At 53.7% G+C, this 24,723-nt stretch overlaps 1 protein-coding gene across 9 annotated transcripts in view; it reads right to left on the bottom strand.

The window, feature by feature from the left end:
- TRIM9 (tripartite motif containing 9) overlaps positions 1 to 21,098 on the bottom strand; it is a 61,812-nt gene extending 40,714 nt beyond the window's left edge. For all 9 annotated transcript variants that reach the window (XM_066189148.1, XM_066189150.1, XM_066189151.1 and 6 more), the window contains exon 1: positions 20,227 to 21,098. In XM_066189148.1, coding sequence (XP_066045245.1) covers positions 20,227 to 21,042 — 816 coding nt within the window. In that variant the 5' untranslated portion in view covers positions 21,043 to 21,098. The remainder of the gene's footprint in view (positions 1 to 20,226) is intronic.
- Between the last annotated feature and the right edge of the window lie 3,625 nt (positions 21,099 to 24,723).

Here is a 24,723-nt window from a genome sequence, read left to right as displayed (position 1 = left end):
CCAGGCCCTCCTCACCCTCCCAGCCATGAATTCCTAATTCCCAATCTCCCATCCATCCCTGCCCGCTGGCACTGGGAAGCCATTCCCTGTGTCCTGTCCCTCCATCCCTTGGACAGGGCTTGGAACAGCCTGGGCTTGTGGAAGGTGTCCCTGCCATGAGCAGAGGGTTGGAATGAGATGGGCTTGAAGATCCCTTCCCACCCAAACCATTCTGTGTTTCTTCCCACAAAATCGCATCAGTTTTAGAATTTAGAGACAAACCCCCCTGATATTCAGAGACAGAGCAGCCTCTCTCCATGACGAACATCAAAGCAGACATTCACACGATGCCCAAGGAACACTGAGCCATGGTCAAGCATCTCAGCTCTTCCCAAGGATTCGCACAACATGAAAAGTAGGATGTGAAACACTGATGGTGTCATGGCTGTCCTTAATTATATCCTGGAGGCAGCAAACCCCTCCGTCTTCCTCAGCAACCTGCTGCCATGTCCCTAAAAAAAAAACAACAACACTGCTCCACTTGAGCGCCCTTCTGCTTCAGGCCTGAGGAATGCCAGAGGGTTTGAGCTCATCCAGAAGAAAATTAGCTCCTCAGGGATTGCTGTGAAATGCTCCTGTTTATGCAGAACAAATGAGCACAGGGGGAACGACTGCCAGAAAAGGCCAAGGAGCTTTAAACCCCTTCCAACCTAAACCACTGCCAATCAGGTCAGTGCTAGAGAAAGGGTCAGGTCCTTGTCCTGGGTTGCAATGCAAGATGTAACCAAAATTCTATTCCCATCTGTTGGAACCGGTTGGGGAGGTGTTTTCTTTATCCCTTCCAGGACCCATCCTCCCTCCAGGGGATATCTGCTGTCCATGGGCCATCCAGGCTCACTGCAGGGCTGATACAATCCCATCATCCCACGGGGAGAGGCTCCACCCAGGGGGAGGAGCCCAGCATTCCCGCCTGGATCAAAGCTGGCATTCAGAACAGCAGCACGGCCTGTGTGCACTGGATTCCCAGAGGGAGAGCGGACCCATCTCAGCACCACTGGAGCCTTCTCCAGGATCATCTCTGCTCCAGCAGAACCACATCTGTCACTGCAGGAGGACTGGATTGGGCTGACACCAACACCCTGACCAACAGGGGGTCAGGTTGTGTTTTCACTCTCAGTGTTTTCTTTCTGTTCGTTTGCTTTTTTGTACTACGTTTTTATTTTTAATATTTCTAGTAAAGAACTGTTATTCCTATTCCCATATCTTTGCCTAAAAGCCCTTTAATTTCAAAATTATAATAATTTGGAGGGAGGGGGTTTACATTTTGCATTCCAAGGGAAGCTCTGGCTTTTCCCTGGCAGACACCTGTCTTTCTAAACCAGGACAATCTTGCTGCATTTGAAAGACACAAAACACTGCTGCATCTTTTCACTCAAAAAATCTGGAGGACATTCCTGGAAGTGGGTGAGGGAAGTCCCAGCAGGCAAACACTGTCTCCTTAGACACAGTTCTTCTCCATGGTGGATGAAAAAAGCATGGAAGCAAAGACTTAAGTTATGATCTCACAGGTCAAGATCTGTGTCCTGTAGAGAATAAAGGTGCTGTTGACAAAACAAGGGCATGAAGCTGTCACGGGATGGGGACACCCAGTTTTTGGCGTAGAATTAGCACAGGAATACCCAGATGTGGTCACCACTGCATGTGAGCACCAAGCACCTTCTCCTCCATCTCCATCCAGGCAGTGCTTGTGGTCCAGGTACTGCCCAACACCCAGGAAAGTGCACACTGCAGATCTGGTGCTTTCTGCCTCAAAATTCCGCTCCATCTGCCTCCAATCCCGTTAGTGCCTCCCCACTCCAGCGGTTACTCACACTTCAGCTCTCCCATCCCATCATTGCATTAAGTCTTTAAATCTGATTACATTGTTTGGAGTTAAATTTAAACCTGATTAACTGCATAAACAATGATTTTTTTTTTCCCCCCAGTCCTGGCCCTAACCCAGGGCTGAGAGCCCTGTGGGGCAATTCCTCCTCCTGCAGGGAGTGTATTGACCACCCTTTTGTCTTGTCCTACAGCCTTTAATTACCATCTGGCTGCTGGAGCCAGGCTCAGTCATAAACAGCCTTGACAGCTCGCCAGCATCTTGACTTTGCTTTGACATTTAATTGCCTAGAAATGCAAATTGTATTGGATTCTCCAGTTCTGAGCAGTCACTGAGGCAGTAAGGGAAAGGAAAACATCCCACGGCTGTGAGTGGCTGGGTGGTGACCATGAAGGTTGGGAGAACTGGGGGTGTCCAGGCTAGAGAAGGCTCCAGGAAGAGCTCAGAGCCCCTTCCGGGGCCTAAAGGGGCTCCAAAAGAGCTGGAGAGGGATTTGGGACAAAGGGTGGAGGGATAGGACACGAAGGAATGGATTTCAGTGGAAAGAGGAGAGATTTAGGTTCAATATATGGAAGGAATTCTTCCCTGTGAGGGTGGGGAGGCCTTGGCACAGGGTGCCCAGAGAAGCTGTGGCTGCCCCTGAAAGTGTCCAAGGCCAGGTTGGACAGGGTTTGGAGCAGTCTGGGATAGTGGAAGGTGTCCCTGCCATGGCAGGGAGTGGAATGAGATGAGCTTTAAGGTCACTTCCAACCCAAACATTCTGGGATTCCATTATCCTATAAAGTCCCACCACAAAGGGCAGCTCAGGGAATCCTCTTCCTCCTGAACCTGTCCCTGATGTGGCACCCAGGAGGTCTGGAACCCACCCCTGCTCTGCCACAGGTGACCAGGGTAACACTGGGCACCTCTCCCAGCGCCAGCTCTGGGGCACTGGGGTGGGCACTGGGTCTCAGGAGACCTCACATGCTTCCCACAAAGATAGAAGTCCTTTGTTCACCTTCCAGGCAGCAGGAGCAGGTGGCTGATGTCCTGGCTGTCACCAGGCAGGTCCCACAGCCACAGGACCCCTGTGCAGGATGTCCCTGGCCATCCAAACCATGGCTCTGCACGATCCCAGCTCGGCCCCTGAGCAGCAGCTCTTCATTTCACAGCCCTCTGCTTCTTTGGCTGCTGCCCAAAACTGGGATTTTACACAATTTACTCATGGATTTAGCTCAGGGGAGGTTTGCAAAGGCGCAGATGGGAGATGGCATCTCATTCCCCTTGGCTGTGGACACACAGAACTGCCCTTGGACAGGAGGGAGCACAAACATCCTCCAGCACCCCCACAAAGTGGCTTTGCACTCATCTCCTGGCATTTCCTGATGAATCCTCAGTGCTGCAGCCTCCAAGGATGGGCTGCTGTACCCCAACACTTGTCTGCCTTTCCCAAGGGAAGGAGCCAAACCAAAGGTCTCTCCTCTCCCACTCAAATCTCACCTTGGACACATCCAAAGTCCTACAAAAGTACAAAATGTGAATTTTCTGTTTGTGTTCCTTTGGGCTGCTTCTCTTAACCATCTGCCACTGTGAAAAGCAGCCCAGGGTGTGAAGTGAAACAGCATCAGCATGGAAGGGGTTGGAGTAGTTGACTTTTAAGGTCACTTCTAACCCAAATCATTCCATGATTTTACGATTACAGCCTGCATTTGGCTCAAATCTAAATCAAATCAGCCTCAGGCCGTCTTTCCCATTCCTGATGGGACACTGGCTAATCCCTGTTGAAGGAGATGGTATTTGAGGTCAGTAGCACTCATTCAGGCCGTTGCCCTTATGCCAGAATTCCCAACCCTAAAGTGGGAAAAGGGCCAATTTAACCACATTTCCACTGCTAGGACTGAAGTGCCAAACTTCTTGCTGCACTCATGGAAACACAACGGCTCCACCAGCCTGCCTGAGGCTTGAAGACCATCCCAATCCCCTCTCCAAGCTCCTCTCCTCCTCTCAGTGCGTGCCCAGCTTGCTGCTTTCTCCTGAGGTCTCATTTTCCAGCCACTCTCCACCACGGTTTGCAATTGCCCCATCCCTGGGTGCCCCACACCACCAGCTGAGGCTGGGCTGGCATGAATTCTCCCAACACTCAGGACAGCTCACAGCACCTTTTTGGGGTGGTTTTTATGTTCTCCTTTGAGCCCTTCTGTCAACTCGACCAAATAAATCCCTGCACGCCATCACCATCATCTCTTCAGGAAAATCCATCACCACCGACCTGACCTCCCAGTGCACGGCGCGCCTCTCCCTCTCTGCTTGTCTGGCATGTTTTTAGGAGGGTGTGGGTTCTCCTAAACCATTCTCTTTGGTGTTTCACTCAGCATTGCTCTCAGCCAGAGCTTTCAAGCTCGTGTTCCACGGTGAGCGCCTGACGAGCGCGGAGGCGACACATTAAAACCTCCCGAGATGTTCTGCGTAAGGAGGATGCCCAGAGCCATCAGCAAAACACATTTCAGGGACCTGAGCATTCCCAGCAGCGTCCCCTGAGCTCTCTGTCTCCCTCACATCTCCAGGAAACAGCAGCTCTGCCCATCTGACTTACCCACCTGCTCAGCACAGCCACTACAACGTCTCTGCTCTGCTCACCAGCAACAGGACAACAGGTAATTATCAATAATTTTATGCCTTCTGCATTTAATAAGATTGCTGGATTCACACAGCAGCAGGAAGGAGGAGGAGGAAGGAGGAAAATATGGATCACCTGGTCTGACTGCTTCATTTCTTCCCCCTCCTACAGGATGGGAAATGCTCTCCCTGGAGAGCATCACTTCGGATCTGTGCTTTCAGCCAGGAGCCTCTGGAAGATTCCAGGCAGCCTGAAAGATGTGGAGCTCTCAGGACGCAGGGAATGGCTTCCCACTGCCAGAGGGCAGGGATGGATGGGATATTGGGAAGGAATTCTGGGCTGGGAGGGTAGCTGCCCCTGGATCCCTGGAAGTGTCCAAGGTCAGGCTGGATGAGGCTTGGAGCAACCTGGGACAGTGGAAGGCATCCCTGCCCATGGCAGGGGCGGGACTGGGTGGGATTTGAGATCTCTTCCAACCCAAATCACTCTGGCAAACTCTCCTTCAGTTACTGCTGCTGCTGCTTCTGGGCGGAAGGCTGGACCTGAGCTCTCAGAGGTCCCTCCTAATCTGAAGTTTTTTATGACCAATGCTGTGTGACTGAAAAAAGAAAAAAAAAAAATAAAAGAGCGTTTTTCCTGCCAAGAAAATCTTTTCCTGAGCAGAGCTGCTCCCACCTTGTCACCCACTGTGGTCTCATTGTGGGGACGAAGCAGAGTCAGACCCTTGGCCTTCACACTGCTCTGCTTTTGGAGCTGCCTGCAAGGGACCAAAGGGAAGGTCCAAGGACCAGGATTTCACATTTCCTTCCAAGCAGCGCTTTAGAAATCCTCCCCATCACCATGGAGACTGGAGCACTGGGAATGCAGCACTCACCAAAGCCAGATCCAGTGGATGCTGCCAGGAAAGCACACCTAGGAAGCTCAGACCTCACCCCAAACACAGGAAATCACAGGAAAAAAACACACTAATTCAGCTTTTCTTCTCTGTTAACTCCTTCTTCCAGGCACTGGCCTCTGAGCCCCCACAGCTGGATGCAAGCCTCCCAGGTTGGAAAGGGCTAGATTCGGGATTAATCCCAAAATGTGATAGCAAGCAGATCGTACTTGGTGCTGCAGATACCCAAAAAACCTCCAGAACACGGAGAGAGCTGGACTTACAGAGATGGGAAAGCATCTCATGCCCAGACTGAGAACAAACGCAAGCCCTGCCTGAGACAGGGAGCAGACTGGGCACAGGAGGAATTCCCCAGGCCCCTTTTTCTCCTCTGGAAAGTGGGCTGGAAGTGGCCACCAGGAAAACAAACCCAAGCTCTCTCTGGAAATCCCAGTCCCTTGAGCTCAGAAGATGTTTGGAAGTGGCCTCTCGGGAGCCCCACACTGAGCTTCCCAAGGAAAACAAACCCCAGAGAGAGGCACTGAGTGATAAAAGCAGTGAAGACAGCAGGAGACTGGGAATGGTGTAGGGAAAGGAGGATGAGAGGCAGGGAAACCACTGCCCTGGATGGATTATGAGAAGGTTGTAGATCCATTAATAAAAAAAGGAAGAATAAATCAATAACCCTCGGAAGAGCCGAGATAATGACTGCCTTTAAAAAAAAATTAATCTTTAATAAGAAGGGACGTCTGGCTAATTAGGAAATAATGAAGAACTTGTGAATGTTTCTACAGAGAACGAGGAGCGAGGGGGTTCTGTCCCCACAACTGGAGGGAACCTGAGCCACTGGAGCAGAGCAATCCATCCTGGTGTCACCAGGGAAGCCACTGATGGACTCACTGAACCACTCATGATTATTTATGGAGAAGTGAAGAATCCAGGAAATACCAGGGGATGGGAGCAGGGGGAGGGGGATGATTTCACATTTACTTCGGTAATGGGTTTGGGTTTGGTTTTTTTTTTTAGGGGAAAGTGTATTCAAGAAAAAAAAAAAAAAGAAGGAAAGAAAAACCAGGGTAAGGAGGAAAGGAGCCACAGATTCAGGTCTAAAACAACCTGGTGCTGAGGATGCCCAAGGCCACCACTGAGCCATGTCCCCAAGTGCCACATCCACATGACTTTTAAATCCCTCCAGGGATGGGGACTCCACCACTGCCCTGGGGCAGCTGTGCTGTGACTGGAGAACCCTTTCTGAAAAAAAAAATAAAATTCTCCTACTATCCAGCCTAAACTCCTGGTGCAACTTGAGGCCGTTTCCTCTTGTCCCATCTTTGGGATGTCCACCCCACAGAGCTGGATGCACAGCAGACCTGGCCCAGCAGGATTAGCCCAGTGAGCTCGAGCTCATTAGCCCAGATTTTTAATTAGCTCCCAGGTGCTCAGCCTGAGCGTCCCTGCCACGACAATCCAGAGGCACAGGACAAGCCTGGATTTGTCCCATGGATGCCCTTTGTCCTGTCTGTCCCACCCAGCCCTTGTGCCTTCACCTCCAGCCTGGGAGCATTGGCACTGCCAGGATGTTGGAACCCTGGGTCCTGAGAATTTTAGACTCAGACTCCTGGCTCTAAACAGAAAAGAAGACAAAAACCCCCACACCAGGAGGCTCGGGTGCCTCCTCACGAGGGAATCAAGGACACAGAGTTGTCACAGAGAACCAGGGCTTTTAATACAACCCTAAAATGTGAACTTTGGGCTTTTCCCAGTGGCTTTTTCCCTTTTTTTTTTTTTTTTTTCCTTGGCTTTTCCAAGGCGAGGGCTGAGTCACAGGAGCACCAGGGCCTGCTCCTTTCCCTTCAAGGCCTTGCTTTATTTAAATATGTTTCCATATAAACTCACAACCAGCTCTGAATACAGAAAGGAAAAGCAGCTCATGAAGCAAAGCTTGCCCAGGCCTGTCCTTCCCCACCTTTCTCCCAAGCCCAGGGAAAAGGGCTCCCAGCAAAGCAACAAAAACATTCCCTGCACATGGAGCCAACAGCTCCCTGGGTTCTGAGCTGTCACCAGCATTCCCAACGTGGAAAACCACCAAGGAGGAGCCTCTGTGCCCTAAAAAGGTCTTGGACACCTCCAGGGGTCCAGGGGCAGCCACAGCTTCTCTTGGAATTCCAGCCCAGCCAGGAATTCCCGATTCCCAATCCCCCGTCCATCCCTGCCCTCTGGCAGTGGGAAGCCATTCCCTGTGTGCTGTCCCTCCATCCCTTGTCCCCAGTCCCTCTCCAGCTCTCCTGGAGCCCCTTCAGGCCCTGCCAGGGGCTCTGAGCTCTCCCTGGAGCCTTCTCCTCTCCAGGGGAACATTCCCAGCTCTCCCAGCCTGGCTCCAGAGGGGCTCCAGCCCTTGGATTATCTCCATATCCCATCTAGGGCCGGAGATGTCTCACGTATTTCATTCCAGACCATAATATCTGCCACTAGGAACACAGGCATCAAAAATAATCATCTCTACATCAGCCCTGCCTCAGAATAAACACCTATTTTTTGCTGCAGAGCCCTGCAGCCACCAAGACCACCTGCTTTTAAAATATTCTCCCTCAGGAAGAGGTTGGTTGGTGTATTGATGCGCATGCAAAAGTGGCGAAGGCAGCATCAAGTTGTTACATAAAGCGTTACATAAATTACCTACCAAGCGCACAGAAACGTTCAGAGTCAAGCTCCACCAACCTCATGCTGAAAGAATCAATCACTTAAAAGTTGCCACAGATATTCCTGACGTCCAGGAGAAATGAAGGAGGAAGAATCAGGCCTTAAATCCCGGGCTGGACAGACATTTGTGACATTACTTGTGCTCCTTCAAACTGCATCTGCAAATCAACTTGGAGACCCCCCAAACCACGCAAACCGTTCGAATCAAATGGCTGCAATAAAATAAATAATGACCTCATCGACGTTTTGCCGAGGCTAAAAGCTTTTCCCTGGGATGGAGGTGAGGCACAAAACTCTGCTCAGGATCCTTGGGAAGCATATTTAGGAACAGGTCATGTTTTATGGTGGAGTTTGAACCAGGCTGAATCAGCACAGCTCCCCTGAACTCCACGTGCAGCTCTCACCTGCTGATGGTGCTGGCCCCATGAGCTTTGTTATTTTTATTTTAAATCAGCTGTAGTTTGGGGCAGGTACGAGGAAAGTGGATTTTTCCTGGGTCCAGGAGCCCTGCTGGGGTGTGACCTCTTCAGGAAGGGCTGCATAAATACAAACCCCACTGGTAGGTTTTGTTCAAAGTTACATTTATTTTCTTGTTTGTAACACACTCATCGGGAGGGAAGTGAGCCGTGACCTTATCTGATGTTAACTCTGAATAAATCACAGAATCATGGAATGGTTTGGGTTGGAATGGGCCTTGAAGCTCATCCCATCCCACTCCCTGCCCTGGACAGGGACACCTTCCACTATCCCAGGTTGCTCCAAGCCTCATCCAACCTTGTCTGGGACATTTCCAAGGATGGGGCAGCCACCGTTTCTCTGCTGCAGTGCCTCACCACCCTCACAATAAATTATTTCTTCCTTAAATCCAGGTTGAACCAATCCTCTTTTAGTTTAAAAGCATCCCAACGGGCCCTGGTACCCGGGGTCACTGTCAGGTTTGTGAAACCCAAAGCTCTGGGACCCGAGGTGATTCCTGAGCACGTAACAACTCCCAGCTCTGCTGAAGCCAAACCTGCGGTGTATGGCAGGAAGGGCTTTGGTTCCGCACCGCACACAGCCTGCTGCAGAAGCGACATAAATTATTCCCTGACTTTTCCCTTTGGATGCCTCACGAGACGAACCGAGGTGCCAAATGCTGAGTGCACAAGGTCCCTGGGGGACAAGCTGTGCTAATTGCCACAAATGACCTTGTGCAGCAGCATCACCCTCCTGTCGCTGCCTCTGCCAAGCTGCAGGAATTGCCAGAGCCCCAGAAAAGCATCCCACTTTCCCTGCCCCCTCAGCTGAAGAAACATCCCACAACTGCAGGAGGTGTTCCCCCAGCTCAGAGCCCATGTTTGAGGCCACCTTCCACTAGACCAGGTTGCTCCAAGCCCTGTTCAAACCCAGTTTAGAACAAACGGAACAAAATATCTTCGCCCCTGAAGCCTCTCCAGGTGCTGGAGCCCTGTGAGGTGGGGATGAATGTTGAGAGTGGGCAGGATCCCACTTCCTTCCCCCTTTCCTTCTCCCACCTTGCAGAATATTCCTTCAGGCTTCCCACCATGATGAGACATCCCAGAGAATCCCAGAATCACTGAGGTTGGAAAAGATCTCTGAGGTCTTTTCCAAGTCCAAGCAGTGCCCAATCCCCACCTTGTCACCGAGCCCAGAGCACTGAGTGCCACATCCAGGAATTCCTTGGGCACCTCCAGGGATGGGGAATCCAAACCTCTCTGGACGGCCTCTTCCAAGGCCTGAGCACCCTTTCCATGGTGAAATTCCTGCTGATATCCAACCTGAGCCTCCTCTGGCCCAGCCTGAGGTCGTTTTCCCTTGTCCTGTCCCTGGGAACAGAGCCCAAATCCCCCCCCGGCTGTCCCCTCCTGGCAGGGAGTTGTGCAGAGCCACAAGGTCCCCCCCGATCCTCCTTTTCTCCTCTGGCACCTCCCTACCACTCCCAGCTCATGCAGGAATCGCACCCCAGGCCAAGCAGCCACATCTGGCACGATCAAACAGCCCAGCATGGCAACGGGCAGCGGTCAGCTGGCAACCTGGCAGAGACGTGGGCAAAGGCAGGAATGGAGAAAAGATCCTCCCTGGAGCTGCCTGTGGCCGGTCCTTCCCCATCTGACAGCCTGGCACCAGGGCAGGAAATCAACGGAGAGCCCAAGCCACGGATGGATGGATGGAGTGCTCGCTCATCTGGCCACAGCTCGTGGAGCACAGCACGGCTCCCACTGCCCATCCCAGCAAGTGACCTCCCTGCCCCTCAGTCTGGGCTGCCATCTGGCCATCTGTCCTTAGCAGGGCAGGGGGAAGGTGCAGCCATCCACTGCCAGAGGGCAACAGTTAAATGAAAAAAAAATTAAGAAATTAAAAAAAAATCCTATTTTCACAAATTTTTAAACTGCTGCGCTCTGGGGGAGGTGAGAAATCGTCTCCGAGGTGAGAAACTGTCTAAGCTCTGGCTGTGATTCACCGAGGTGTGGGCTGCTGGCGGCACAGACCTCAGCAAATGCCCTCTGAGGGTTCTCGTTTCCTGGGAACAAAATGTCAGGATGGAAGAGGTGTTGGTGCAGGACGGATCCAGCACAGACTCAGCCACGCCTGGGCTGTGTGGGTTCCGTGTGACAGCGTGACATGAGCCACCAGCGCTGCTCCTCCGAGGGAACAGCCTCACACAGAGCTGGCTGGGCAGCAGGAATGGCACAAGAAAGAGGGAACGACAAAGGAGCACCAAGGAAATAAGGTGGGGACAATCAGAGGCGTTGTGACTGCTCCCCCAGACAGCAGGGCTGAGGCTGCAGAGCGTTTGCCGTGGAAGATGAAGCTTGTTTTACATTTCTGCCTTGTGTACCCTGCCAAAGAACGAGTGCTGTGTTCCCAGGGAATGGTGGCATTTGTCACGGAGCCAAGGGACACCAGCAGCCCTCAGCCGGCACCTCGTTAATCCAGCGCTGCCTGCACATCAAGGGCTCTCCCCAATTTATCATCCCAGACGTCCCAACGTGAGAAAGCATTCAAGCCATGCCCTCAAATCTCCGTGACTTCAATGTGAGCCTGAGCAAGGCTGGAAATGCTTTCCCAGGGAGGGAGGGAAGCTGATGTCTCCTGTTGCTCCCATTGTGTCCTTGATGGGATTTCACCCATCTCAGCCCCTCCACAGTTGTTTCTGGAAATTCCCACTTAGTCTCCACGTGCTCCCTTTATGAATTCCCATCATAATTGTTGCTGGGCTGGAGGAAGGGCACTGGTGCTAAACACACATTTCCTGGGAGAGGACAGACAGGGGGGGTTGTGCAATTATTTGCCCAGGAGGACAAAGCAAATCCTTGGCAGGGAGAACTGATCCCCTTCCCTTTCCAGCATCCTCAGGGAAATGGTGCCACAATTCCCTCCCCTGCTGAGGGATAAAGAGCCAGGGCTGCACCTGCCAGCATCTTCCCAGCCCTCCCCTGCTCCAGCCTGGCTCCCTGGGGGCTGTGGGTGAAACAGCCCTGCCAGGAAGGGAACAGAGGCTCTGCCCCCAGAGCAGAGCCTGTGTCTCGAAATCAATAAATGTGCCTTGTTAGGAATAATCCATTTCACAGCTTGACACAACTCCCCCTTCTCTCGGCTTTACAGCCTCTGACAGAGAGACCACGGCACAGAATCAGAGAAACCTGCCTTGAAAGGGGGATCAAAATCAAAATCAGACCTCTGAGTTTGCCTCTGCACACAGGAAGGTCCTTCCCAAGAAGGAATCCCACGGGCACAGCAAAACCCCCAGGCCAGAGACCCTGGGAATGACAGAATCCCAGGATGGTTTGGGTTGGAAGAGACCTTAAATCCCATCTTGTTCCACCTCCTGCCATGGGCAAGGACACCTTCCCCTATCCCAGGCTGCTCCAAGCCCCGTCCAACCTGGCCTGGAACACTTCCAGGGAAAGGAAGCAGGGAGGAAAAAAAAACCAAAAAGGTGAAGTTAACAGAAGCAGTGAATGAATACATCTTGACTCGAGGGGCACTGGTTATCTGGGAAGACAGAGGGATTTCACCAGAGAAAAGCCCAAGAGCTGCAGGTGGGAAGCAGCTGCAGAGCACAGGCTGTCAGGAATGATGCTGTGGATGCACTGTGCACCCTGGAGCCGAAGGCAGGGCCACAACCCATCATTAATTCACACATCCCCCAATCCTGCCACAGGGAACAGCCACAAGAAGGGAACTGACCATGCAAATCCAGGAGCAAGGCAAAAAAAACCCCACAGGATTTAGAGCAAGGGTCCAAAGCATAAAAAGCAGGAAGAAAAAAATAAAAATAATAAAAAAAAAAGGGATCACTGGTTGAAAGATGCTCCACATTTTCAGGGTTTAAATAATTTAACTGCTGTTTCCTGGGTATTTCAGCTTTACACCCAGCAGGAAGAAGCAGCAGCCCCAGCGTGAGGCAGCCAGGCTGGGATCTCCACAGGGGATCTCCTGGGATTTCCAGCAGGCATTGGAAGGCACAGACAGTGATCTTCCACTCCAGTGGCTCTGTGCTGCTGCATCTGCTTCCAGGGAGCCGAGCTTCCCTCATCCCAGCTGTGGATCCGACCTGCTCCTCCCGGGAATGGCAACTGTGGCTCCAGCTCTCCGGGCAATATCCAGGCATGCCTTATTAACATCCAATTCCCAGCTTTTTTGCTTTTTTTTTTTTCCTTTTGCTTTTTTTAAACCTATCAGCTCCTATAAGGTTAGTAAAGGGGAAAGGGTAATTAACGCTGATGGGAAATGCCTCAATTGCCAGATCCCTCCCAGGGCAATTTCTGCTGCTACACAACTGAGAGGGCTCCTATTAACGCCCCTCTATTTCTGTGACAAGGGGAATTTAATGGCTAATTAAATACAAAAAATAAACGTGGCCCAAACCCCAGCCCGTGCTGTGCCTGCGGGGTTGGAGGTTGGCATCACCCTCAGTCACCCCTCTGCCCTTCCCTGCTGCTCAGAAAAAAAAAATAAATTTCAAACTGAACTTGGGTCTTGTTATTTTCTCCCCAGAAATTCTGCACTGATCAGAGCCTCTGCTGAGCTTTTCCGGGCAGTTCCAGGTCGGGCTGTCCCCAGAGCTCCATCCAATTCTGAAGACAAAATATGAGCTGGTTCAGACTGCAAACAGAATTTTCCCTTCAATAGGAAAGGTGAATCCTCTGACCTGCTGCTCTCAGCTCTGGTCTCCTTCCTGCATTAATCAGGAATGGGTCAGAGCTGGGCTCCATTTCTATTTATTTCTGCCTCCCTGTTCAAGAGTTTAGTACATTTCCTATTCATGACCATCTTGTAGGACCCTCAGACCCCAAACCATCCTGCTCTTTCCAGCTACAACTGGATGGTCCGCGGGGGATTTGAGAAACTCACCCTGAGAGCTTTTACTCCTCACAGTAATTCCACACCAGCCTCTCTGCCTCTCCTTGCAGGGCATTACCTGAGCCAGGGTCACCAGAGATTTATACCCCGCAGCTCTCCCTGCCTTATGTGCTTGCTCTAAATAGAAATTCATCCAATTCATCCCAGCACGACGAGCTGAATGGACAGGGAATGAGCTGGCTTATTTATAAGCCAATTTACCAGGTAAAATGCCTCGTCCCAAGAACAAACAAAACAAGGGCTGAGGCTGACAAAAGAGCAGCTTTGAGAGTCATTATGTCTCAGCCTTGTTCTTTTTTTTTTTTTTCTTTAATTATTCTTTCATACTGCTGGGAAGAGCGATGCAATTTGAAGGCATAAACTCTGAACTCCATGAATACGTGAGAGTAACACCAGTTAATCAAAGGCTGCTGAAAGTTCCTTCCAAGCTCAGGATAGGGAAGGGAAATATCTCCCAGTGGAATGCGTTGGATTGCTAGAAAGTGCACAGCAGGACTCCAAAAAGGAATCTGTGGTCATGTGGGAAGAGGTTGTGGCAAGAGGAGAAAACAGGGAGTTCTTAGATGGGATATTGGTAGGAAATTCTTGGACATGAGGGTGGGGAGGCCCTGGCACAGGGTGCCCAGAGAAGCTGTGGCTGCCCCTGGATCCCTGGAAGTGTCCAAGGCCAGGTTGGACGGGGTTTGGAGCATCCTGGAATAGTGGAAAGTGTCCCTGCCCATGGCAGGGGGTTGGAATGAGATGATCCTGAAGGTTCCTTCCAACACAACCCATTCTGGGATTGTTACACCAAGCGCAGTTTTCCCTTTAAAAGCCTAAACTTCTGGGTGCTGGATTATTTAGAAGAGCAGGAAGGAGCAATGCAGAGCAGCCCCAAAGCCTCCTGAGAACGTTTTCCCAACAAAGATCCACCCTGCACCAATGTCAGCTCTTGGAAAGCATCCTATGAAACCTGGTTAACAAACAGCAAAGCCTTTCCACACTCTCAAGTCATTTATTTAACACCATGTGCAGTGTTTGCTCTGCTTTCTAATTCTCCTTTTTTTTTTTCCAGGCCAGGGATGTGGTGACAGGGGAATCTCTGGGTATGGAAACTGCTGGAATTTCCTTGAAGGAGAGACAAGAATCAATCCCTGAGATAATTTCCCCCCATCTCAGCTGGGGTGCACCTGAATTTGCATCACAGCAAACGCAGCCAAGATCCAGCCGGGGGGGTTTGGTCCATCATTCATCAAGTGGCCAGAAGAAGAAAAAAACAAGATGTGAGAGAATGGGAAAGGTTTGGTATTCACAGAGTGCAGGAGCCTTGTGGATGGAGATGGAGCCCAGCAGAGCTCAATCTGCTTGTTGAGCCTGAGGCAGATGGTGCAGCCCAGCCCCGCTCTGTCAGATCCGCGTATTTTTGGGACACAGAATCATGGGGTGGTTTGGGTTGGAAGGAACCTTCAGGATCATCTCATTCCAACCCCCTGCCATGGTTGGCACTTTTCACCATCCCAGGCTGCTCCAAGCCCCATCCAACCTGGCCTGGAACACTTCCAGGGATCCAGGGGCAGCCACAGCTTCTCTGGGCACCCTGTGCAAGGGCCTCCCCACCCTCACAGCCAGGATTTTTTTCCTTCATATCTAATCTAAGCTTCTCACTGGAATGGAATAAAAGCCGCAGTGATTTACACTCACTCTGAGATGACCCTGGGCCCGTTTCCATCTGCAAATAACTCAGGGGTCACCTCCTGCCTCCTGGGCTCCAAGAACCCCTGGGAGAACTTGCTGTACCACATCACCTTTGATTAACAGGTTACCTGGGGTTGCCCCTTACTCCATTAACTGGAGTGAGTGCAAGGCAAAGAGCCACCTGACAGAAAGCTTTTATCCAAATAAATTAACAGGAGAAGGCAGCATCACCTCTGGAGCCCGGGCAGGCACAGGCTGGTGTGAATCACAGCATCATTTAGGCCGGTAAAAGACTTTTAAATCATTAAATCCTCATGTCCCCAAGTGCCACACCCACACAGCTTTTAAATCCCTCCAGGGATGGGGACTCCAGCACGCCCTTGGGAAGCTTTTTCCAATGCTTAACTACCCTTTCCATGAAGAAATTGTCTCAAATATCCAACCTGAACCTCCCCTGGAGCAACTTGAGATGGTTTCCCCTTGTCCTGTCCCTGTTCCCTGGGTGCAGAGCCTGCCCTGGCTGTCCCCTCCTGTCAGGGACTTGTGCAGAGCCACCAGGTCCCCCCTGAGCCTCCTTTTTTCCAGGCTCAGCCCCTTTCCCAGCTCCCTCAGCCTCTCCTCATCAGATTTTTGCTCCACATCCTGGCATTTCTTTGCTTTTTCCCACTTCAAAGCCTCTCAGCCTGTTTGCCACCCTCTGGGTTTGGCCACAGAGGGATGGAGGAGGTGGGAAGGCTGCTGGCCATTGCTGGAGAAGGAGAGGATGGATCCTGCTGCTGCAGATGGAAAAAGGGTGGTGGGATTCGGGAAGGCAAATCACACCGAGGCTTGGGAAACAGTACAGGGGAACATTAGGGTTTCTCCCTGCTTCCCTTTAAACAGCAAATATTTTACTTTGCAAATGCAAACAGCAACTCCCTGGATACTTCCCCAGGCCCTGTGGGCTACAGGAATGCCCATGGACACAAGAGCAGCACATTCCCAGTGTCCCAACCTCCCCTCCAAAGCTCCTCTGGCAGCCAACAGAGCCCTGGCCAAGTGAGGTAAGGAAAAATCCTCTCTGCTCATCCCTGTCTTGGTTCTGGGCACAAACTGAGGGGCCCTTGCAGTGTTTCCCATCCCTGGTTCTCCCCAGATGCCCAAACCAGCTGGAATAAAGTTCCAGTGTGTGATTTTTTTTGTTCTTAATAGGAATCACCTTCATCCCTCACTCCATCAGTGCTGGGACAGGAGGAGCTGAGCTGCAGGTGACACCTGTGCTGACGAGGTGTCACCTCTGCGTGCTGACCATCCCTGCTGATCCCACACGGTGTGGGATGGAAATTGCCAGGGCTGAGCTCTGCTGCAGTCTCCAGGGATTTGCAATCCAAGGACACTTTGTTTCTTCAGTCTGGGCAATCCCATGGAAAATTAAAATGGAGAGCACTGTTTTCCTTCCACTGAAGTCAAGATTTGTTTCTGCTTCTCTCCAAGAGGTCCAGGACATGCTGCCTGACCTCCTCAAGGAGACAGTGGTCCCAACTCAGAGTCCTTTAGAATCTTGGAATCATTTAAGTTGGAAAAGCCCTTTAAGACCACTGAGTCCAACCCTTCCCCCTTGGCCCGCCAAGGCCACCACTGATGTCCCCAAGTGCCACATCCACGTGGCTTTTAAACCCCTCCAGGGATGGGGATTCCACCTCACTCCTCACAGGGCTTGTGCTCCAGAGCCTTCACCAGCCCTGCTGCCCTTCCTTGGATGCAGGGAACAAAAGGAATGTGGGTGAGAGTGGACAGAAGAGGCAAAGCCCCACGAGCCCAGCCCAAAGCAGAGAAAAGCTTCTTCCTGCGCTGCCCGAAAACAGCAGAAGCTTTTCACGACTTGGGACCCCCTGACCTCTTCAGCTTCGTTTTAGTGCAGGCCAAAATCCAGGCTCACCTTTGCTGCAGTTGGGATGTGGATGGTGGCAAAGACAAAAGCAGCCTCTGGCAGGTGTCCCAACCCCCAGGGACGTGTCCAGCCACGAGGTGACAAGTGCCAGGGACCCAAGAGAGAGTCAGCTACAAGAGTGATGGGTAAGAACTCGGTGTTTGAGAGACAGGCAGGAATAACTGCTCTGCATCTCTCCATTTCCCAATCCAGCACACTTTCAAACCTGCTTAAAATCTTAAATTGTTAAGATTTTTAAAATTTTAAAATCAGAACCCACAAACTTCTGGGAGACCTTTGGAACAGTAAAATGATTTTTAACACCGAGTTTGATCAACTGGCTGGGATTATAGGGCTGTGGGAGACAGCAGAGCCCCTGGAGATCCCTCCCAGCCCGTTTGTATTTCTCCACACTGATCCATCCATGCATCCATCTATCCATAAGAACACATCACCAAGCTGCTGAGCCTGCACTCTGCACACATTTCCAGCAGAAAACAAGAGGGGCTGGGGATGCGTGAGGAATAAATGATTCAGCTCCATCTTGTGCTCCTGCTTCTGGCATGCCAGAGCAGCATTCCAGCTTGTCAGGATAAAAAACCACCCCAGACAGCTGCGATATCCGTGCAAAACTGGGACAATTCAGATTAAAAACTCATTTCCCCTCCATGTTCCTCTGAATATTTACCCCGCATCCCAACAACTGAAAGGAAGACAGGGAGGGAGAGAGAGAGAGGATTTGCCACAATCTGTGTCCAGCCTGGAAATCCCAGCTCCCTGAATGACGATTGATTGTGCCTCAGCACCGATTATTTTCAACCGAAGAACCTCGGGGAGGAAAGGGAAAATCGGGGCAGTTCCCGAAAAGCCCTTTGGATTTGGATCCAAGGGGAGCACTTAACAGGGATTGATTGCCCCGGGCCTGGCAATCACCTACTGAGGCGTGAACGCTGCTGCTTTCAGGAACGGCAGCTCATCCAGGCACCCCGGGGTCAGCACAGGCTGTGGGGACAATCCCAGCCACCCTGGGTCAGGAGGGAAGAGCATCCCAAAGGATATTCACACCACGAGGTGCTGGAATGGTGCGGGAGAATTCAGGGGCTGGCTGATGGGTGTAAATTAAAAACGTGGGTTGATTTGGATGGGATATTGGGAAGGAATTCCTGGCTGGGAGGGGCTGGCACAGGGTGGACAGAGAAGCTGTGGCTGCCCCTGGATCCCTGGAAGTGTCCAAGGGCAGGTTGGACAAGGCTTGGAGCAACCTGGGAGAGTGAAAGGTGTCCCGGTGAATGGCAGGATGGGATTTAAGGCCCTTCCAAACCATTCCGTGATTCCCCCCTGTGAGCTGTAGGTATAATTACACTGCTCATCACAGAGAAAAGATCAGGCAAAAAGGGACAGTCACCCTTTCAGCGAATCTGTCCCACTGCCAAGGGCCTGTGCTCTCAGAAAATGACACCACCAGCCACTTCTGCAAGAGGACCACCACGCCAATCCACAGGTGGTTTGGTTCCTAATTCCTGGTGCCAACCAGGATCAAGCTTGGAAGTCGTGGGTATTGAATTTATATTTTAATTTTTTTTTTCTTGGTAGCAATCTGAGCTCTGGCCCTGAAATCACTCCTTCAGTTATTCCTTAACGCCACATTTAACTCTACAGACTCTTCGCCTCCCTAAAAAGCAAACTAACACCAGGTAACACCAGTGAACCCCCGCAGAAACACCAGGGATGTTTCTCCAGGCAGGGGAGACTTCACCGTCCAATTTCCAAAACTCGGAGAGTAACTGCATGAAAATCATCACTTGAAATAATGTCACAGCTCCTCATCTGTCAGCTACATCAGTGAAACAGCGCCTGGCTAAAGCTCTCCCCTGGGAAAAGGGATTTGGAAGGAAAAGCTAAAAGCTCATCTTATTCCAACCCCACTGCCATGGGCAGCAGACACCTCCCACCAGACCAGGCTGCTCCAAGCCCTTCCCAACCCGGCCTGAGCAGCAAAGTTCTCCCTCAGGTTCAGGTGGAATTCCCTGTGCTCCAAACTCTTCCTGTTGCTTCTCATCCGCCTGCTGCCCACCGCGAGAGCCTGGCTCCATCCTCTGCCTCCCTGTGAGCAGGTCCCCAGTTACCTTTGCCATGCCGATCCTGGGCATCCCACGGCAGCTGGGTGTTCCTGCTGGCTGCCAGCAGCTCTGGGATCAGGGATCGCACCCCATGGATGGGGGACAAGGGCAACAAACTGCTCTGGCACATCTCCACAAGAGCTCTGGAAATCCAGAGAGGAGTTGTTCCTGCTCCCAGCTGAAGGGGGTCAGGAAAAACCCCTTCCAGCAGCAACAAGCACCACCAAACCCTTGTCCCCACAGCGCAACGTGGTCCCCCCCTTTTTGGGCCATCGGGACAAGTGACAGCTTGTCCCTGCATGCACCACCGACCCAATTCGGGGTGCAGAGCTCCAGCCCAGAGAAACGCATCCTGCACGGGCCACACAACCTGCCAGAGCGCCCCGAGACATTCCTGGAAAGCAATCCAGCCCAGTCCCTTCCACTGGCAGGTCACAGCCTCCCCCAGCCGCTCCGATTTGTTGGAGCGGGGGCCGATTATGTCGATGTTCATCCAAGGAGTGACGCCCATCCCCTTGCGCCCTGTCCGCCCGCGTCCCAGTCACTTCTGCCCCAGTTCCTGCTCCTTCTGCGAGGAGGGAGGGAGGGAGGGGAGGCACAGGGATGGATGGAGCCGGGGCTGATGATGGCCACATCCCTGCTTCCAGCACGGACGCGTGTGGGAGCGAGTACGCTCGGGAGCAGCTGATCAGTATGCAGGGACAGGCTCCCGGCTGCCCGCTGCCTCCCCTCCTCCTCCTCCTCCTCCTCCCGGTGACTCCGTGTGCGGCTGGAGGTGGCACCCCACGGCTCCCCGCTCCCACGGCGGATTTCACGCCTCCCTCCTCCTCCTCCTCCTCCCCAAACCATCGCTCCCTGTTGCTTCTCCAGCTCTGCGGCGCAGATGTTACCCCGATCCACCCCCGGGCCCTGCCAGCTCCTTTGGTGGGACCTCGGCTGGCGGGGTGCAGGATTTGGGGACCCACGGGGAGCATCACCCGCACGATGCCAACGCTCCTCCCGAGCGAGGGTGCAACATGGAACGGCAGAGAGGATGGATGCTCCCACCCTGCCAGCCGGCGACGGTGGAACGTGTGGGGGACAAGGCGGCTTTGGCTGGGGCTGCCGGCAGAAGCCGGGGCTCACCTTGTGGAGCTTCCACATGGCTCCCAGCGCCTTGACCTCGTGGCTGGAGTGCTTGCCCTCCTCCAGGCACTGGTAGCAGACAGGGCTCTTGCACTGCACGCAGTACATGCTGTGGTTCTCCAGCTCGTGGTCGGTGCAGGTGGAGATCTTGCGGGGGCTGAGCCGGCGGCTGACGCGGCCCTGGGCCGGCGGCACCAGGCGGTGCTTGGCCAGCGGTCCCCGCGGCGGGTGGCACCGCAGGCGGCACGGGTCGCAGTAGAACACGTCGCACTGCTCGCACATCACGGCCGCCTCCTTGGGCGCCTTCTCGCAGAGCTGGCACCGCAGGGCCGCCGCCCTGCCCTGCTGGTAGCGGTCGATGACGCCCTCGAGCAGGCGGTTGCGGGGGAAGCCCCGCAGCCCGCGCTCGTCCAGCACCAGGCTGCGGTGGCACTGCGGGCAGGTCAGGCACGCGTTGCGCGGCGGCGGCGGCGGCGCCAGCGCGGCCGGGGGCGGCGGCGCGGCCGGCGGGAACACGCGAACCCCGTTCGGGGACTTCTGGCACGGCGTGGTGGGAGCGCTGGCGAAGCCCCCGTAGGAGCCGTAGCCGCTGTCCGCCTCGCTGTACAGGCTCATCTTGTCCAGGTCCAGGTAGTCATAGTCGGAGACGGCCGAGCCCGAGGCGCGGCGGCTCTGCGGAGACTCCGAGTCTGGCGTCTGCACCAGGATGTTGCGGGCGCACGCCTGGCACAGGTTGTGCGAGCAGGGCAGGATGATGGGCTCCCGGTAAAAGGAGCCGCACACCGGGCATTTCAGCTCCTCTTCCATCTCTTCCATAAGGGAGGGAAGGAGGGCGGCGGCGCGGCTCCGGCGGCCGCGGCAGGAGCCCGACGAGCGACCCGCACCGCACCGCGCCTCGGCGCCGACTGCCGCCCGCCCGCCGCCCGCCGCCGCGCGCGCCGCCGGGCCCCGCCCCCCGCCTCGCCATTGGCCCGCCTGCCGGCGCGGGGGTGCGCTGCGCGCTTCCATTGGCCTATCCTCCCGTCAATCATCCCGTCCGCCCGCCCGCCCGGCGGCTCCGCTGAGGGGGCTGCGCTCGGGGCTGCGGCGGCGCTGCGGGGTCGGTGCGGGGAGAGCGCCTGTCCCGGCCCTGCCCGCTGCCCTGCCCGCTGCTCTTCCCGCTGCTCTTCCCGCTGCTCTTCCCTCTCCTCCTCCCTCTCCTCTTGCCCTCCCCGGCTCTCGGGAAGCGGCGCCACAGCCCCCGGGCTTCCCGCCCGCGGTGCCCGCAGCATGCCCTCCCCGGGATCCAGGGGCGCTCCTGCGGTTTCCCCTCTGACCGCGCAAGGTGGCTTTGGCAGTGCAAGGGATCTGCTGACGGATGCGGCCCTGAGGGTGTAGCTGTCATTATTGGGGTGGCCGCCCGTGTGCGATAAACGCCTCAGTGATGCTGCGGCTCTCCGCGGATGGCAGCGGAGCGATGCCGGTGCGGCGATGCCCTGCGTGGGGAGCGGTCCCTGAGCCTGGGACGCCCCCGTGGGGACACGCTCCGCCACTGGAGAGCGGGGACGAGGGGCCCCGAGGGGCTCCCGTGGCTTCGCCTCTCAACCCTGCTCGCTCTGAAGGTCGGCTGAGGTCCCAAACTCTCCTGGCAACAGAGCGGCGCAGCGGGTCCTGTTTCAGCCAATGGAAAAACAGGATTGCTCGGAATGTCGCTGTATTATCTCTTCTTTCCCTCTCTCTGTGCGCACGTTTGGGGCTGCCCGTTGGGGCAGATGCTCTGTGCTGCCCGTGATGGCTTTGGGCTGCTTCCAGCTCTGGGACCCAAATGTCAGAAGCACGTGGAGCTGCTGGAGTGAGTCCAGAGGAGGACATGGAGATGCTCCAAGAGGCTGGGACAGCTGGAGGTGCTCACCTGGAGAGGAGAAGGCTCCAGGGAGAGCTCAGAGCCCCTTCCAGAGCCTAAAGGGGCTCCAGGAGAGCTGGAGAGAGACCGGGGACAAGGCATGGAGGGATTGGACAAAGGGGGATGGATTTAAGCTAAAAGAGGGAAGATTTAGAGCAGATATTAGGGAGAAATTCTCCCCGTGAGGGTGGGGAGGCCCTGGCACCCTTTTCCATGGTGGGGAGATGGCAAAAATTCTGGGGGCACCCCGGGGCTGTGAGTCCCCTTACTTGACAGGACACACTGAGGGGCTCCTTCCCTTCTCCAGAGGGTCCATGCAGGTGCTGGGATTCAGGGAGCAGGTGCAATTCCAAGCTCCCACACTCATATTCAGGCAGGGGGGAAGCCCAAGAGCCCAGATGCCCAAGGAAGGCACCACCATTTCTCAGCCTGACAAGGAAGGACAAGTGATAAGGAGAAAAGGATTTTCTGAGTGCTTCTCTTTTCCACTCTGGCGTGCTTTGTTCTTCCCTTTCTGCTTCCTCAGGCTACTGCTGGCTCCGTATTGACTCTGGCTTTCCCAGGACTCTGTGCATATTCCTCATTTGCTCCCTGTAGGTGTCTCTGCTCAGGGCTGGTCATTTTTTTTCCCCTGCTCTCCCTCCCGGAGCTGCCCTTTTGCCGAAGTTAAACCATCATTCCTCGTTTGCCTCTTGTTTCCTGTGGCCATTTTTCACCCTGGCGGGTCTAGGATTGCCTTTTCTGCTGGAGTGATCCCGCTGAACATGGAAATGGGCAGAAAGAGGAAGACAGCCAGTGCCTTTGGAAGCAACCCTTGGTCATAAACATTGAGCTGTTTTCTTCTTGGCACTGCAGCCTGAGCCCTCAGCGAGCAGCGGGTGCTGCTCACACTCTGGCTGTGTTTTATTTACGACTGTCACACTTGTCACTGCCCCCAGAGCTGCACGGCTCTGGACCTGCAATAATCACTTGACCCAGCTTCAGCATTTGTTTGTCTGACGTGGCTGTGATCAGTCCAAGGGAGGAGAAATTGTCTTGTTCTCAGCTGGCTCCTGCTTTTCTCATGTGGCTCTCACCAGGAGCCTCACCTTGACACACAATTATGGAATCATTGAGGTTGGAAAGGATCTTTGGGATCATCAAGTCCAACCTTGATCCCTACCTTGTCCCCAGCCCATAGCACTGAGTGCCACGTCCAGTCATTCCTTGGACACCTCCAGGACTCCAAACCATCCCTGGTAGTCCCTTCTAATGCTTGACCACCCTTTCCATGATGAAAATTTTCCTGGATTTTCTTGCTATAAAAGCAGCTCCATCTCCTGCTGTTGGTGCATCTCCTGTTGTAACCAGCCTCTGCTCTGGGGAGTGTGGAAGCCACCGCTGGGCTGAGATAAATTAAAGTCATTTAGACTCTATAAGTGCTGTTGGATCCTCTTGGTGAATCGTAATAAATATCTGAGCTGGGCTAGAGCTCATAAATAAAAGAGAGAAATGAACCGAGACAACAACTCTGCAGTCTCTTTATTCCTCCCATGCCCAGAACACCTTGAGGAGATAAATCAGAGAGTGGACAAAGGCTCAGAGTTCCTCAGAGGAGAGGGTTGGGAGCACCAGAAGCTTTCCAGAGGTGTTGCCATGCTGCTGGAGAGGCTTCAGGTACTTGATGCAAGCAGATCTTCCGCTGCCGTGTGGGAAACCTGCTTCAGGCTCTGGGAATGTGTTTCCTCTTGTGCCTGGAGGTACCACGGGTGGTGCCTTGTCCCTACACAGGACCTCTGCTGTTCCTGGAGAGCCCATTGGGCTGGAACACTCTCCCTGTGCCCCCTGGGAACACCTCAGCAGATGCAGCCAGAGCTTGGAGTTGCCTTTTTACGACTCCAAGACATTGGCAGCTCATCATTCATCCTGTCACCAACCAACACACCCTGCTCCTCCTCCTCCTCCATCATTTTGAAAGGGTGAGCTCTTGGCTGACAGGAGAAATCTTTGTTTGCGAGTCCCTGCGTGCACGACCTTGAAATCCGCATCCCTGCGCTCATCCTGCTCCCTGAGGTCACCCAGAGCTTTCAGCAACTCCTGATTTCCCTGTCCTGGGGGCAGCTCCTGGCAGCAGGACAGGTGCTGAGCTCACTCTTCTCTCGGGTGCCAAGAGCAATGTCAGGAATGCTGGCACCGTGCCTGGAAAGGTTCCAGGGCTCCCAGAATTCCGGCAGGAGCTGCCTCCCAGAGCAACTTCCCGAGCTTCTTACTGGTGACACCATTTGCTCCAAGCCCAATTTCAGGAGCTCAGAAAGTTGGAAACCCTTTTCCATTTGTTTCTGGGGTCTCCTCCCTGCAAGGAAAAGTGCCAGATTTTTGTGGATGGTCGACTTCATTGAATGCAGGTGCCATCTTTGCCTATTTTATCTCAGTGTCACAAACATGAAGGATGCAGGAGATGCTTTGTGCCTGTAGCCAGACCTTCCAGTTTTTGAGCACTTTGAACATTCTAAAGCCCAGCTCTCCAGAATCAGTTTCCCTTGACCCAGGACAGGTTCCTTCCCATCACTCGGAGCTGCTGCAGGCTGAAGGCAATGCCAGCTCTGCTGCCTCACTGCTGGCAGGGAACTGCAGCT

The sequence above is a fragment of the Chamaea fasciata genome, unplaced genomic scaffold, assembly GCF_029207755.1.
Source record: "Chamaea fasciata isolate MVZ Bird 193981 ecotype frontalis unplaced genomic scaffold, bChaFas1.0.hap1 SCAF_7, whole genome shotgun sequence".
In the NCBI taxonomy this organism is placed as follows: Eukaryota; Metazoa; Chordata; class Aves; order Passeriformes; family Sylviidae; genus Chamaea; species Chamaea fasciata.
This window is presented reverse-complemented; position numbering and strand designations above follow the sequence as displayed.